The 14,481-nt window shown below is 43.8% G+C and overlaps 1 protein-coding gene across 4 annotated transcripts in view; it reads right to left on the bottom strand.

Annotated features, from left to right (window-relative positions):
* Nucleotides 1-14,481, bottom strand: part of FHL1 (four and a half LIM domains 1) — an 82,110-nt gene that overhangs the window by 4,107 nt on the left and 63,522 nt on the right. For 3 of the 4 annotated variants that reach the window (XM_088465762.1, XM_088465760.1, XM_088465763.1), the window contains 2 exons: nucleotides 4,622-4,803; nucleotides 2,391-2,565 (listed from right to left, as the gene is read on the bottom strand). In XM_088465762.1, the coding sequence (XP_088321888.1) occupies nucleotides 2,391-2,565; nucleotides 4,622-4,777 (331 nt within the window). In that variant the 5' untranslated portion in view covers nucleotides 4,778-4,803. Of the gene's footprint in view, nucleotides 1-2,390; nucleotides 2,566-4,621; nucleotides 4,804-12,783; nucleotides 12,933-14,481 lie in introns of those variants that run through there. The other variant, XM_088465761.1, reaches the window with a different exon arrangement.

Raw genomic sequence — 14,481 nt, 5'->3', positions numbered from 1 at the left:
ATATTGTCACCGTGACATTCTGCGATGTACTGTCTGTGTCACATAAAGGACAAGTGCACCGAGCTCCCTATACTGCAAAGTGGATATAAAGACTACACACTTATTGAAATTGCAGGTTTGGGATATAAAACCTGACAGTAAGATAAATCATAACAGACTTGATAGGGTAATGTAGGTTTTTTTTTTTATTTCACTGACTGCCTGAGCTTGCACAACTCTGAGCTAATACTTTTGAGGAATCACCTTTTGCTGTTATTAAGGGACTGAGGGCTATACTGTATTTACAAGCGGCGGCTTACATCTCAGCGGTTTGGAGATGAAAATTTAAAGCGGCATTCGCATTCAGTGTAAAGCACACCAGGCTTTATTATGAATGTTAATGCTGCTTTAAATTTTCATCTCCAACCCATTGAGAAGCAGCAACTTCGTAAATATAGCCCAGATTGTTTTTGCATAATTCTCAATCAACTTTGTCTTTTTTTTTTTTTTTTTACATGTAACAGAGAAATAAAATTACAAGGTTCATCAAATTGTTAGTGGATCACCTGTACACAGTCTATTAGGCTATTCCACAGGTTTTCAATGGGATTGAGGTCTGGGCTTTGACTGGGATATTCAAAGACTGATCTTCCTTCTCTGAAGCCATCTCTTGGATGACTGGGATATCTGCTTTGGATCGTTATCGCATTGGTGATTCCCCTTCAGCTTTCTGATAGAGGACAACAACCTTCATACCATAGTCTCTTGTATTGGTGCAATTTATTATGTTCTCTAGCCTTACCAGAGCACTTCTCCCAGCTGAAGTCAGAGACCCCCAAAACATGATGCTGCAACCACCAAGCGTTGTGGTCATTGCGCCAAACAAATATTTTAGAATTCAGAGCAAAAATTCAGACTTGGTTCTCATCAGACCAAAGGACCTTTTCCCACATGGTTTGTGGTGATGAAAAGTTTTTTGTTTTGCGAAATTTAGATGGTCTCTTGGCTATTCTTTATTAAATAAATGGCTTCTATCTTGCCACCCTGCTCCATAGCCCATACATGCAGAGTACAGGAGACTTGTCACATGCAGTAAGTGATCAGTCCCTGTCAGAAACTCCTGCAACTCCCTTAATGTTAACGTAAGCCTTACAGCTGAGTTTTCTCCTGGTCTTGTCATCGACTCAGAAGGCCGTCCTGATCTTGGCTCACATTTTCTCCACTTAGTGATGAAGTGGCCTATGCTACTTGTAGACCCCTCTCCTGATTGGTACCTTCCAGCAATGAGATTCCATTGATGTTTTCAAAGCTCCTGACTGACCATGGCTATCCCAATAGGATGCAACCAAGAGAGCTTCAAGGACACTCTACAGAAGCTTCTGATCCTTATTCAGGGTTAATAATGATCACACTGTTGGCAGTTGTATACTAATTCCCTTTGAACATTTTGAATGTGATTAGTTAAATTCTAATCTTGTTAGTCTCATTATAAAAGGGTGCACACATTTATGTAACCAGGGCATTGTATATTTTGTATTTCTTTTACCTAAAAATAGTCTGTTTTTCACTTGCATTTTATTGGCTGCAAGGTCCCATTAAAAGGTGGAGAAAAGATCTAACATGATTTATCTTGATTTTAGACTTCACAACACAAAACACTGCAATCATTACACACATAATTAGCAGAGCGCTAATGTCTTGCCTGGCTACTATTAATTGTAATGCTGGCTTATTTAGCACTCTAATAGATTAAGCCAGAGGTTCTCAAACTCAGTCCTCATGACCCCACACAGGTCACATTTTCAAGGTCGCCCAGCAGGTGCACAGGTGTATTCATTACTTATTGACATATAGTTAGTGCCACCTGTGGAGCTTTTAAAATATCACTTGTGATTCTGTGAGGAGAGCTGGAAAACATGCACTGTTTGGAGTCCTGAGGACTGAGTTTGAGAACCAGTCGATTAAGCCATTTAGACCACAGGTTCTCAAACTCGGTCCTCAGGACCCCAAACAGTGCATGTTTTCCATGTCTCCTCACAGAATCACAAGTGAAATAATTAGCTCCACCTGTGGATCTTTTAAAATGTGTCAGTGAGTAATGAATACACATGTGCACCTGCTGGGTGACCTAGAAAAAGTGACCTGTGTGGGGTCCTGAGGACCGAGTTTGAGAACCACTGATTTAGACCATTGGTAAGCAAGCTGTGGTAGTCTAGCTGCTGTGGAACTATACATGCCAGCATGCCCTACCACAGTTTTAGCATGCTCTAAAAACAAAACTGTAGCAGGGCATGCTGAAGTGTGTAGTGCCACAGCTAATGCCTACACCTGATTTAGACTATGCTGCACAGGGCACGTGAGGTCAATGTGCAAAGATAAAGTGTTCCTGGTGGGAAGTCATATTGTTTTACCTGGCTGGATCAGCTTGTGGCATCCATTGCAACGCAGGGAATCCTCTCTGGTTGTACACCTGGAGCACAGGATTTTATTGTCCTTGGCAACAAATTGTTCATTGGCCAGAGGATGATAACATTTGGCACAGCGGAAGCAGCTATCGTGCCAGTAACGACTCTTATAATGCAGTTCCTAAACATTGACAGAAGTCACTTATTACGTGGAAATGTGGAAATGTGCATAGACGCAAACAGCACAGTAGACATGCAGTGGTGCTACATATTTCCTCATCAAGTGGGACAAGGTTACTTATACCCCTATCAGACATACCGAGAATCCCGCCTGCCTCAGCCAAATTCCCGGGTTGCTGCGTATGTCTGAACGACCAGGGAATTTCTCGGGACTTAAGTCCCAGGAAATTACCCTGCTTATGTCTGAATGGTGCTACCTGGAAAATGTACTATTCCCAGGCTGCACCAAGCAGCTTTTACATTGAGTTGGCAAAGCTGAGCATCCTATAGGACGCTTAGTGCTGCTGCTTTGAGTTGGCAGCGCAGACGTTCAGCCCTGCTGCCACTCACCACCACCCGCGCCGGTGGCTGTGTCGCTGTAGATCGCATCACAGAGGACCCCAGCCAGACGTTGGGAACACCCGCCAGCGCTGGAGACCACAGACAGGTCTCTGCCCGCACTCCCGCTGGACCACCAGGGCAGTACATTAACGGAAGGGGTTCTATACCTTCCCCATTGGGGGGGGGGGAGGGGCGCATGGCAAATAGGGGATAAAACAAATAATTTATTAATAAAGTAAAAAAAAAAAAATGGCTGGATTGGGATTGGCCGGCTGCATTTTGATGACCTCATCAGATGCAGCCAGAGAGGGGGATAGGCTAGGAGGGACAGACGGCAGAGGAGAGGCAGGTAGGTAATCTAAAAAACCCTGCTCTTGTCTGAAAGGGGTCTACCTGGGAATTTCCCGGGTAGACGCTGTAGTGTGAAAGGGGGGTCTCGACCAAATGCCCGGGATTTTGCACAGGATAAATTCCCAGGTCTGAGCAGGGAATTTCCCGGGTCGTTTGTCTGAAAGGGGTATAATAGATTAATATATTTATGTTTCAGCAAAAGTCATTATTCTGATTGCTAAAAGAAAATCAACCATGGCTCTTGTTTCTTTTGTCACGTTAACATTACTACAGTTAATTGTAATAATGTGGTATGGTCTGACATGAATGATTACATTTCACTGTAAAGCTAATCAACACTTAAAAATAATGAATCCAGTGACTTTTTAGGGTGTTACCACTGGATGGCAGTATTGCACATCACATGGACAAATAAATGTGTACCTAGAACTCAAAAGCTCTGCCTTACTGCTCTGTGGACTGGTCCTGCCTTCTGTGCAGCATGGTGTCATATCATATGTAAGTTTTTAAAAGATACTGTCAACTGCCAGGGTTGCTTTTCTTGAAAGATAATTTTAACAGGTTGAATTAAATAGAAAGTGTGTGTAGGATAATTTGTGAAGGTGTGAAAAGATTAGCCTGTAATTCTCTGTTATTTACACTTTGCTACATTACTATATAGTCACAAGACACATACCACAAAAGGGAAAATCTGACAGATAATTGTTGGTTACAAAATCGTTACATGTGTATGCACCTTTAGTGCTTTAAACATACAAAACATCCTCCAAAGTCAGTGCCTGTTGATTGGGTGATGTAGACCACTTAGTCAGAACCAGAGGTGACACAGGCAATCCGTAGGTTACAGTGTTACCCCTATAACAGACAGGCCACAGTAGGGAAATACCTGGCTAAATGTGATTGGTATATGTGCCCCTAAGAAGCCCATAACACAGAGGTTCTCAAACTCTGCCATTACAGTCCACATTTTAAGCATATCTATGCTTGAGCACAGATGACTTAATTAGTACCTCAGTCAATTTGAGTTAACCATCCAGACTCAAGCTTGGATATCCTTAAAACCTGGACTGTAATAGCGGAGCTTGGGAACCTCTGCCATAACAGAGAGCCTGTGTAGCAACAGGCCTGCTTCCAATCCTGCTACTCCACATTAGAGGAAGTAAAGCATTTATTGCTGCAGCCAGAACAAGCCCATACTCATCAGTATTCTCTTCTACCAGAGTAGGCGTCAGATATAAGTGAGTTTATTTCTGGTTAGTCTCCGGGTGACTGGCAATGTAACTGTACATTATCTGTATGCTCCTATGCCCGCCTCCTTCTCTCACCTTGGAATCCACCCCAATGGGCTTCCTGCACTCGGCACAGGTGTTGGCACAGATTTTCTCAAAGCATTTTACACAGCAGTTGTGTCCGTCCTTCTCCACATACTTCTTCCCTTGGAGAGGGGCTCTACAGTAATGGCAGTCAAAGCGCTCGGACATTGTGCCCGTGGTATAGTGGCGTGGACCTGTAAAGATAATTGAAGTAGGGGGGATTAGCAAGTATAAACATTGGATGCTGGGAAATCATTCCAATCTGCCAGACAGTCAATTGTATAGAAACCTGTGGCTGTATCAGAATACGGTGATTTGTCAGTTAACTCTGTAAAAAAATGCATCACATGCTACCATGGATCGTTAGTGGCAGAGTTATTTTGGAAGCTTTGGTGCGTTCACAATTACTATCGAACTTGTATCTACAACTTCTTTTCTGATTTATGGGTGTGTTTGATTTTAGTGTGTGGTTCCAGCTTTTTCAGTATACTTTGTATAGATCCAGCTTTTACCCACACCCGTACCGAAGGTAGGTATGCAACATCCTATTTTATAATTAAGTTTAAAGATCAGGACTATTGTCTGTCCCTCGTGAGCACTTGGATAAATCAGGAACTAGAGGCAGTAAAACGGTCTGTTGTCTGTAAATGTGATGTGGATTAATAGATTGCACTAGTTCCAAAATCAGCTATTTTAGTCCAGCATCCAGTTCCTTACAGCAATGGGATTAATCCTTCACTATAAAGCTAAACAGATACAATGATGGAATGTGCATTGGGTCAGTAAGAGGGATGAGCATGTGGGCTGCTCCGTCTGTTATGAAGTGTTTATCAACAGATATTCATCTGCTATGTACTTCTATTGGGAAGGAGCATTCTCATGCACTAAGGCAAGGCAAAACTTAGCCATTTGTGTCCAGGACAAACTACACAAAACACAATCTCATTTGCTTTTTACCTTAAAAAGGCTTCCTGCCATTTAAGACATATTTGCTAATAAACTAAAGGAGCAAATGATTTCCACAATCCCACTTTCAAATCTGTTGCTGTAAAACACAATATTCAGCCTTCAGGGATGTGGGAAATATAATCTGTCATCTATATACAATGCCATAACTAGGGTGGTGCAACATGTGCCATGGCACCGCAGGGCACTGCTGTTCAGAGGTGCCTGTGTTTATAATCAGTCTCACCAGCGCTGTAACTAGCACTCCTGGTGCAGGCCACGCCCCCTCCGTGTGATGCCATGCTGAGGGGGCGGGGCCAGAATTGCTGGTGATTACAGCAAAGCCCAGAGCATCAGCAGTGTGCACGTCTGAAGCGTACTAAGGATGCACCAGGCGGCAGTGCTGCAGAGATTTTGGCTGCCGGTCCCCATTCCAGGCACCCTGCTATCCAGATGCAGAGGCCGTGGTTGAGCGATGGTGTCGCCCCCAGAGCTCTTTGCGGCCGCACCGCCGCACACCCCTAGTTAAGGCCCTGATTCTCACTTGGAGCTTCCTCTTCTTAGAGGCGGCCAGGAGATGCCGTGGATATGAATCTCCTCTCTGATACACCCTCCCCATGCATCTTCTGTCACATCCTCCTTTATTTAATGCACATAGGACTGGAACCCATCACCTCTTACATGGCAGTCAGACACCTTACACATTGAGATATCTGCTCCTGCGAGGAAGCCTGCAAACAAATAACTTCATGTGTAAGGTGTCTGACTGCCATGTATGAGGTGATAGATGCAAGTCCAGAGTATGACAGTATTGAGAAATGTTTGTATTAAATAAAGGAGTTTGTAACTGAAAGTGCACATATGCCTACAGGAGCCTTCCTCCTTGTCAGTGTATAAAGGTGTTCTATATATATGTGAGATGTGGCAAGGGGCATCATAGCATGTGCTTTTTCTCCAACAGGACAGGGGGGCTTCTGGGAGGAGAGGGGGGGGGTTGTCCTGTCTGTTACATGTATAGTGGGTAACATCATTTCTGATAGCCCTGAACACGGCCACCGATTCCCGGCAAAGGTGTTACCAGCAAACCTCCAGTACATTTACCGGTGAGTTCAGCTGCCATACAGGGTACATACCCGGACCTCCCTGCCGCTAATAGTTGCTGCATATACACTACAGCACTCTTTCTATACCTCAGTCGGTGACCTACACTACCAGCTCCAGCTTCACCAGTGCTCTGCTACATCTACAGTTGGTGAGTTATACTGCATAATTATTGTGTATCATCACTACAGCCATTGGATGCACACTGTATTGGGAGTGACACTGGGATAACATTGGTACAAAGGGATCGCTACCCAATCACCATCATACGGGACAAATCAGATGTGTCACATCCCTTCCCCATGAAGGCACGCACCTTTTTCGGATGAGTGCCTTAAATTCCACTTTGAAAAATGAAGGGGGGTGGGGGGGGTGGGACCAATGCTCTTTCTGTCCCAGGGCACCAAAAAGTCTAGTTACGGCTTTGCCTATATACATAGGGTCTGGATCCCTTATCTCCTGCAACCAATGATACTAGTGTGCATCTAATGTACTGTAACACAATGCTCTCACAATTAAACCATGGAATCACACTGAAGGGACCTATCCACTAGCAGATAAATTTGAACGATGAACGATTTATCGTTCAGTCGTTCAATTTATCTGCTAATGGATAGGCTCTGAACGATGAAAATGCGCACTCCCGCGGCCGACAAATTTTGTCTTTTATCTCTCCAACATGTTGGTCAATTATCGCTGACAGCTATTAGAAATATCTGTCGCGGTGAACGATGAACGATATTTTTAATGAAAATGAATAGAAACATTAAAAAAAATCCACCCGCTGAATGATGTCATGCAATATCGTTCGTCGTTTGCAAAAATCTGTCATGTACATGATAGATATCTGTCACCGCAGCCCCAGGAATTTTCAAGGGATAATCTTTTGTTTTTCATCTTTTGAAAAAGATCTGCTAATGGATCGGCCCCTTTAGTTGATGCAATAAAAATGATTTGCCACAAAACAAAATAAATATCAATGTACACTACTTTTTACTTTACTCTGTAATATACATGCACAAAGTGCTATGTTAAATGGTGAAACACAAATGTGATGTACTGTAAGTAATATAACATAATACATACCGCAAGCTACACACACTGGTCATTATATGATGAATAAGAATGTATATCATGGTAAGGTGCCTGTACAGAGCAGATGCAGGATGCCTGCTGAACATTTTTTAAAGCAGCTGACAACTGTGCATAGAAAGTCTCTCAGCGCTAATATCCATACAATAGCCAATAACAGGCTGTAACCTAACACCATAGGAAAGTTAGTTGGCCTTGTTCCTCAAGTGTTCAAAATAACTGCCTGTCACCGACTACTAAATAAAGTGAGGGGAAGCGCCATGAAATGCTGGCAGCTCCATTACAGAAGGGGTTAAAAGATAAAAGGCTAGAAACAGAGCGCTACTGTGACCTTTATTAATGTCACCAGCAGCCAAACTGCACATCACAGTCCTGGCGACCTTCTGATGTGCAGCACAACTACAGTCATCATCTACTTATACCACATTTGTTGTCTTATAGAGACGTGATGCGCTGGTGACTGGGGGGGGGGGGGGGGGGTCATATACATTACAAAGCACACACACCGACTCTCCATTCTGGGGAGAGACCTCCGCATGCTGGAAGTAGTGCGCTTTATGGGTGGTAGAATGGAAAAGAACATCTCCAGAGGTGCACTGCGCAAATATCACATCAAAGTCCAATCCCCTACTACTAGCATCACCCCCGTCACTGATATACACTTTCTTGTTCTACTGGTGAAATGCTGCTCCGTCCAGCATCATCTCTGTGCAGGCGATTTACACGGACAGTCCTAGTGTATGCTCTGCCAAGTGTTTCCTGTTTGTTGTACATGTGCATAAGTGAAGCTGCATTGCAGGACAGGGCCATAGGCAGCGGTTACCCAGCAGACAGTTTGAACTTTGAAAAATGACCTACAGCGTGTCTGTCCTCTCCTCCCTGGATCCAGCACTATCAATGCTGGGCCCTGAATACTAACAGAAGATTGGGCAGATGTAATCTGTGATCATGGACAGATCCTAAGATGTATTATTAACTTCACCAATGACATGAATAATAATAAGCTATATGTCCTAAATAACACCCACTATATGCAAACACAGGTTTGGTGCATCCCACTGCCAAATAGCATGTAAGGAATAGAGGGCCTGATTCAGAGCCGCTCGTTCGCTCTGAGCGATGTTCGCACAACTGCGCATGCGCATGGGTTGTAATACGCATGTGCGAACCAGTCATTGCGGTCGGAAATTGTGTGCTCGCAAAATAGCGAATGCCTGCTAATTTGAGTGACAGAATGAGGCGTTTGTGGGTGGTAACAGGGGAAGGTGCTTGAAAACGGGGAGTGGAGATCCGAACGCAGGCGTGCCAAAAGGTCAAAACGGGCGTTTTAATGGTGTGCATAATTACAAAGCAGCGTCATCGGCCACGTCACTTGGTTGTCTCTTAGCCTGAACTGTTCGCATGATTGCGGTAGGAAAATCCAACCACAAGCACTGTGAGCAGTTCAGACGCCTTTCGATGTACTCGATTAATCAAATAGCGGAGATGACGTAGGATGCGAGCGGCCAGGGGCGTCTTTACCAAATAGCGAGCGCATATTTCGTTCACTCGCTCAGACAAAGAGTGAGCGCTCAATTTAAATAGCCGGCCCCTTTTTCTGAACGACCGTTCGCAAATAGCGTCCGGCTCTGAATCAGGCCCAGAATCAGCTGTACAAATGAGGTGTCCTTGTGACATGTTTCACATTGGAGGGGTAGATGTACTAAGCCTTGAAGAGAGATAAAGCACAAACCAATCAGCTCCTAACTGCCATTTTTCAAACATAGCCTGTACAGTGACAGGTAGGAGCTGATTGGTTGGTACATTCTATCTCCCCCGAATGTTGTGTTGCATATGATACACAGAAAAGCTGATGTACACAGGCAGAAGGGAGCTAAATTATTGTAAATAATGTCTGCTCTATGTTTCCTATACACATACTTTATGGCATACCAGCAAATGTCCTGTAGTTTTATGGACACGCAATAGGAGCGGAATGTGGAGAGCTGGAGACACATGCACAGATGTTATAGAGTTATTACGCTGCACAGTCTGGTCACGTCAGGTTACCTATAGCAAGTGAGCCAGATATGTATTTGTGTTTTGCCTTCAATACTGTATAATCTCAGTATAAGTGATGAGTGGCCTGGGCCTGTGTGGTAAGTACAGTAAGATGAATGACAAAGAAGTGCAATAGGTGCTTTAATTAAAACATTATGGGCATTATGCCTTCTGTCTATATAGTTACATTACCCATCCTCACATATTCCGTACATATAGTATTGTGCACAGTTCCTACAGAATTATCCATGTTTATATCCACCTAAGGTGCAGGCGGGGAGCCATCAGAAACTTTAGGCCTTAATAAACAACATTTGCGCACCCCATGGCAAGTTTTGGTACAGGCTATGACAGGAAAGGCGGCCCTCCCCAGTTATGTAACCTAAAAGCAGCTACATCCTCTGCACCTATGGAGTTATACAGTGACCAGTACCTCATGAATGAGGGATGCCTGTCACTGGTTCCTAGCAAACATGCTATAAACTGGTTCAGCTCAGAAAACTGATGTGTAGGTGACAGATCCACTTTCAAGTAATAGATTTTACTGCAACATTTATTTCATACTTGCCAACTGTCCCTGGTTGTCAGGGAAACTCCCTGAAATAGTAGCAATCTCCCGGACGAGTCTAAAGGTGCCCACACACATAGCGATATTTTACCCAATCTGGCCGATTCCGATGCATTGGAAGGACTGATCGTGTAAAATATGGCCAAATCGTGAAGAAATCGTGAGTCCCCACTCATGATCACGATGCGATGCGCATACCCGCATCTTCAGATCTGCCGTGCTGTAGGGCAGATCTGACAATCTCAAGTCAGGATGCACTGGAGTAGTTAGGAGGCACGATAGATCGTGTGTCACATTGGCAGCTTTTCATACCAAATCGTGTGCAGGACTGCCGGGGAGCTCCCGGGGAGAGTTCAGGGGGAAATTGTGTAAATCGGCTGATCGGGAACACATCGCTATGTGTGTGGGCACCTTAATAATCTCCCTGATTGCACCTTACCCCCATTATGAAGCTGGTATATAATAAGATAACATTCAACTGAGATCATTATAACCAATGCAGGGAAATGATACTAAGGCACAATGATCCCTATGGCTACATGCATTTTCTGAAAAGTATCAGTGTGTTTTCATCAACAAGTAGATTTACTAAGTGCTTTGGGGCTCATTTACATCTGGATGTAGCAGTACACGCCCACTTTACCGCTGAGCTCATAGGTGTTGCGTTCACAATCTCCCTGAAATGCTTTTTCAAAAGTAGGCAAGTATGATTTATTTGTTTGTTTTCAAATGATAGTTATGCCCAATATTAAGCTACTATATACAGGATCATTTGGAATATACTACCGTATATAGCTGCACTTACTCGCATTGAATTGAGCCCTATGTTGGATATGAAAATGAATTACTAAAATGTTATTTTATTCTGTGGCGTATGCCTGAGGACAGTTCATTTATGTATTGTTTTTATCAAAGATTCTGATTCTGAGTTGGGAGTAAAGCAAGAAAACAGAAGTAACTTTACACCTTGGTAAAACCATGGAGCACTGCAGGTGGGGTGAATGCACAATGTGCAGAGAGTTTGATTTGGGAGGGGTGTGCCCTAGCTCAAATCTAAATTGCAGTGTAAGAATAAAGCTGCCCAGCATTTGTGGGCTACATGCAACAACAGCCAGTATTTACCATGCATGCAAAAAAATAATTATATATTTGCACCCCTTGTATTACAACATGGTTTGTCCAGATGCAGTTACTCCTTTTTTTTTTTTGTTGCTCTAAACCAAACTCTGTCCTCAGGACCCCACACCGTTCATGTTTTCCAAGTCACCCAGCAGGTGCACAGGTGTGTTCATTACTCGCTGACACATTTTAAAAGTTACACTGGTGGAGCTAATTATTTCACTTCCGGTACTGTGAGGAGACCTGGAAAACATGCACTGTTTGGGGTCCTGAGGACCGAGATTGAGAACCTGTGCTCTAAACTCATAATCAGCCCCACTGTTTTTTCCATTCAATGTGATATATATACAAAAGTAACTTGCATGTGTAATGTATTTTATTAAAGCATTATAAACTCAGGAAACAATTGTATACAATGAAGGCGAATAAGGAGAAACATGAAGACAATACTTTTCTGGGGGACAGAGGTCACCTAATTTATCCTCATCAACATACATCCTATCTCCTCTATACAGAGCTCCCTGCTGGATTGGTCGGCTTTCTGTTCTCAGAGGAATGGGAGTCTGTAAGCTCCCATACATAGCATTAGATAGCCGGGTGATGTTACCCATATGCAATTAACCGGTAACAAATGTTTTATTGACAAATGAATTAACCCCCTTAAAAAAACATTTGTTATAGTCTGAAAAAATGACAAAAATTTTACCAAAACTTATCAGCTTGAATTCTTGATTAAATTGTTAAAATTCTGTGATAGTAATTACTGAGCCAGCAAACAGTATAACATTTATCCCAAACTGTATCGGAAAGGACCATAAAGGATGATGAAGAGTACAACACTGGTAGAGGCAGATCCTGTATTCCTCAGTCATTCACTGCATCCTACTAAAGGACAATGACTGTATGGGGAAGCAGGCTTGGGAATGGGATACATAACTAGCACATTAACACATAAGGAAACGCTACTGCTCTGCAGCGTATTCAGATCTTTGTGGCAGCAGAGTTGACAATAAAATAAAGCATTGCCTTCACCTAACCATCCTGCCTTAAAGACATACTCGTACTATGCGTTTAGAAAGCCTACATACCAGACCCTGTATACTATAAAGATAAAAGTGATGACATTTCCACAGCTAATTTGTAGACTAATCGTATATATAAAATATAAACAAAATAAATGTCAGCCATTTAATTACGATAGCCACCGTCTAGGTTATAATCTTTGAGACATTATAACGATAAACATCTGATAACTAGTTAGCACATATCTTATCTATATGTCACTAAATCCTAAGGAATATTTATTTACCTGAGTGTCTTTCAAAAGCCATTGTAACAAGAAGCTCACTCAGACAATTGTTGTGTCCTTACAAAAGTCCTGTCTGATACCATACATTTGCTGGCAGCTATTAATAAGGAGCCAGAGGGAAACGTTCACACCCCTCTCTGGAGAGATTTCGTGTTTAATCCTGCTTGAAAAGCCAGACCATTTTAGGTTATCTTTTGGGAGAAGAATAAGGTCCCAAAAAAAGTGAACACAAAATGCCCACTCAATTACTGCAATTTCTAAATTAGATCCAAAGCAGATGCAGATGCACAGAAGCCCACCCCCTGCTGAAATCCAACACCCCACTCATGGATCAAAGAAACAATGTGGTGTCTGGCTTATCAATGGAAAGTAGGTGCCAAAACACAGGATTACCCTGCTCCCCTCCCCTGCAGATATCATCAGATATAAACTGGCTGGTTAGGGGCCAAAAGGAGCCACAGGCAAAACAAATGAAAACCACACGGCTAGCATTATGTATGTGATATATGCTCCACTACCATTATCGCTTTGTCATGTATGCCAAACCCTCTAGCTCTCCTCACCTGGGCACCACAGCAGGTAAGAAGTCTTGGAACTTCTGTGGAATGCCCTGCACTCCGGGGTACCAAACTTGTATTGGGAAAAATACATGGATATATAGAGCCAATATACCAAAATTAAGTGATATCATTGCTCTTTGGCCAGCTTTAGTACAGAGGCATAAAACATGCAGTAGTGATATGGATGGGGCAGAATGAGTGGATGCAACTTTGGACCATTTGTCTTCTCTTATATCTCTTTCAATCTCAGCTTATAACTCTGCTAATACTGCACTGCATATGCCAACATCTATTTCACCTCTGCACAGCTGGTGGGTAACAGTTTGTCCAATAACATTGACTCTTAGCACATTCTGGAGCTCATTCGGAGTCGGTCGAGAACTCGATGTTGCCCCACAGTGCATGCGCACGACGGAGCCGGCTCTGTCGGGCGCATGCGCGAGACCCGGCTAACGACGGGTGATCCGTCATTAGGGGTCTCGTCGTAGACGGGGCGAGATGTCGATGTTGAGTGACAGCTCGCCCCGTTTTCTGGGCGGGCCGGGGGCGTGCCTGGCCAAACGGAGGCGTTCCAGTAGGAACGCTTGCTGTTTGGGGGCGGCCCCACTGACATCATCAGTGATGTCAGTGGGGAGCTTCCTGCTCGATCAGAGCAGGAAGCTCCCTGGGGCTTAAGGTTGAAGAGACCCTACCTTAGGGTCTCGTCGTAAGCCCCGATGGTCGCGATGGTCTTGACCATCGCGACCATCACCCTTGTCGGTCGTTAGAGCTGTGGGTGTTAACCCACAGCCTAACGACCGTCATGGAGGCGGCCGTTCAGGATGCAAGCGGCCGCCCTGTTTCAGAACGACCGCTTGCATCCTACGACCGCCTCTGAATGAGGCCCTCAGTCTTTCTATATGGGGCACAGACTTTTCCATGCACTTTCGTTTGAACTTTCGCACTAAGGGGTCTATTTATCATAGGCAAAAAGCCCTAAATCCTTCAAATAGCAGGATTTACACCGATCAGCCCATAACATTAAAACCAACTGTCTAATATTGTGCAAGACCCCTCGTGCCACCAAAAATGCTCTGAGGCATGGACTCCACAAGACCTCTGAACAGGGACGGACTGGGGATGTGTTTCAGTCTCAGGA

This window comes from Taudactylus pleione, unplaced genomic scaffold, assembly GCF_031769625.1.
Source record: "Taudactylus pleione unplaced genomic scaffold, aTauple2 ptg000064l, whole genome shotgun sequence".
In the NCBI taxonomy this organism is placed as follows: Eukaryota; Metazoa; Chordata; class Amphibia; order Anura; family Myobatrachidae; genus Taudactylus; species Taudactylus pleione.
Note: the sequence above shows the minus strand (reverse complement) of the source record. Positions and strands in the feature narration are given on the sequence as shown.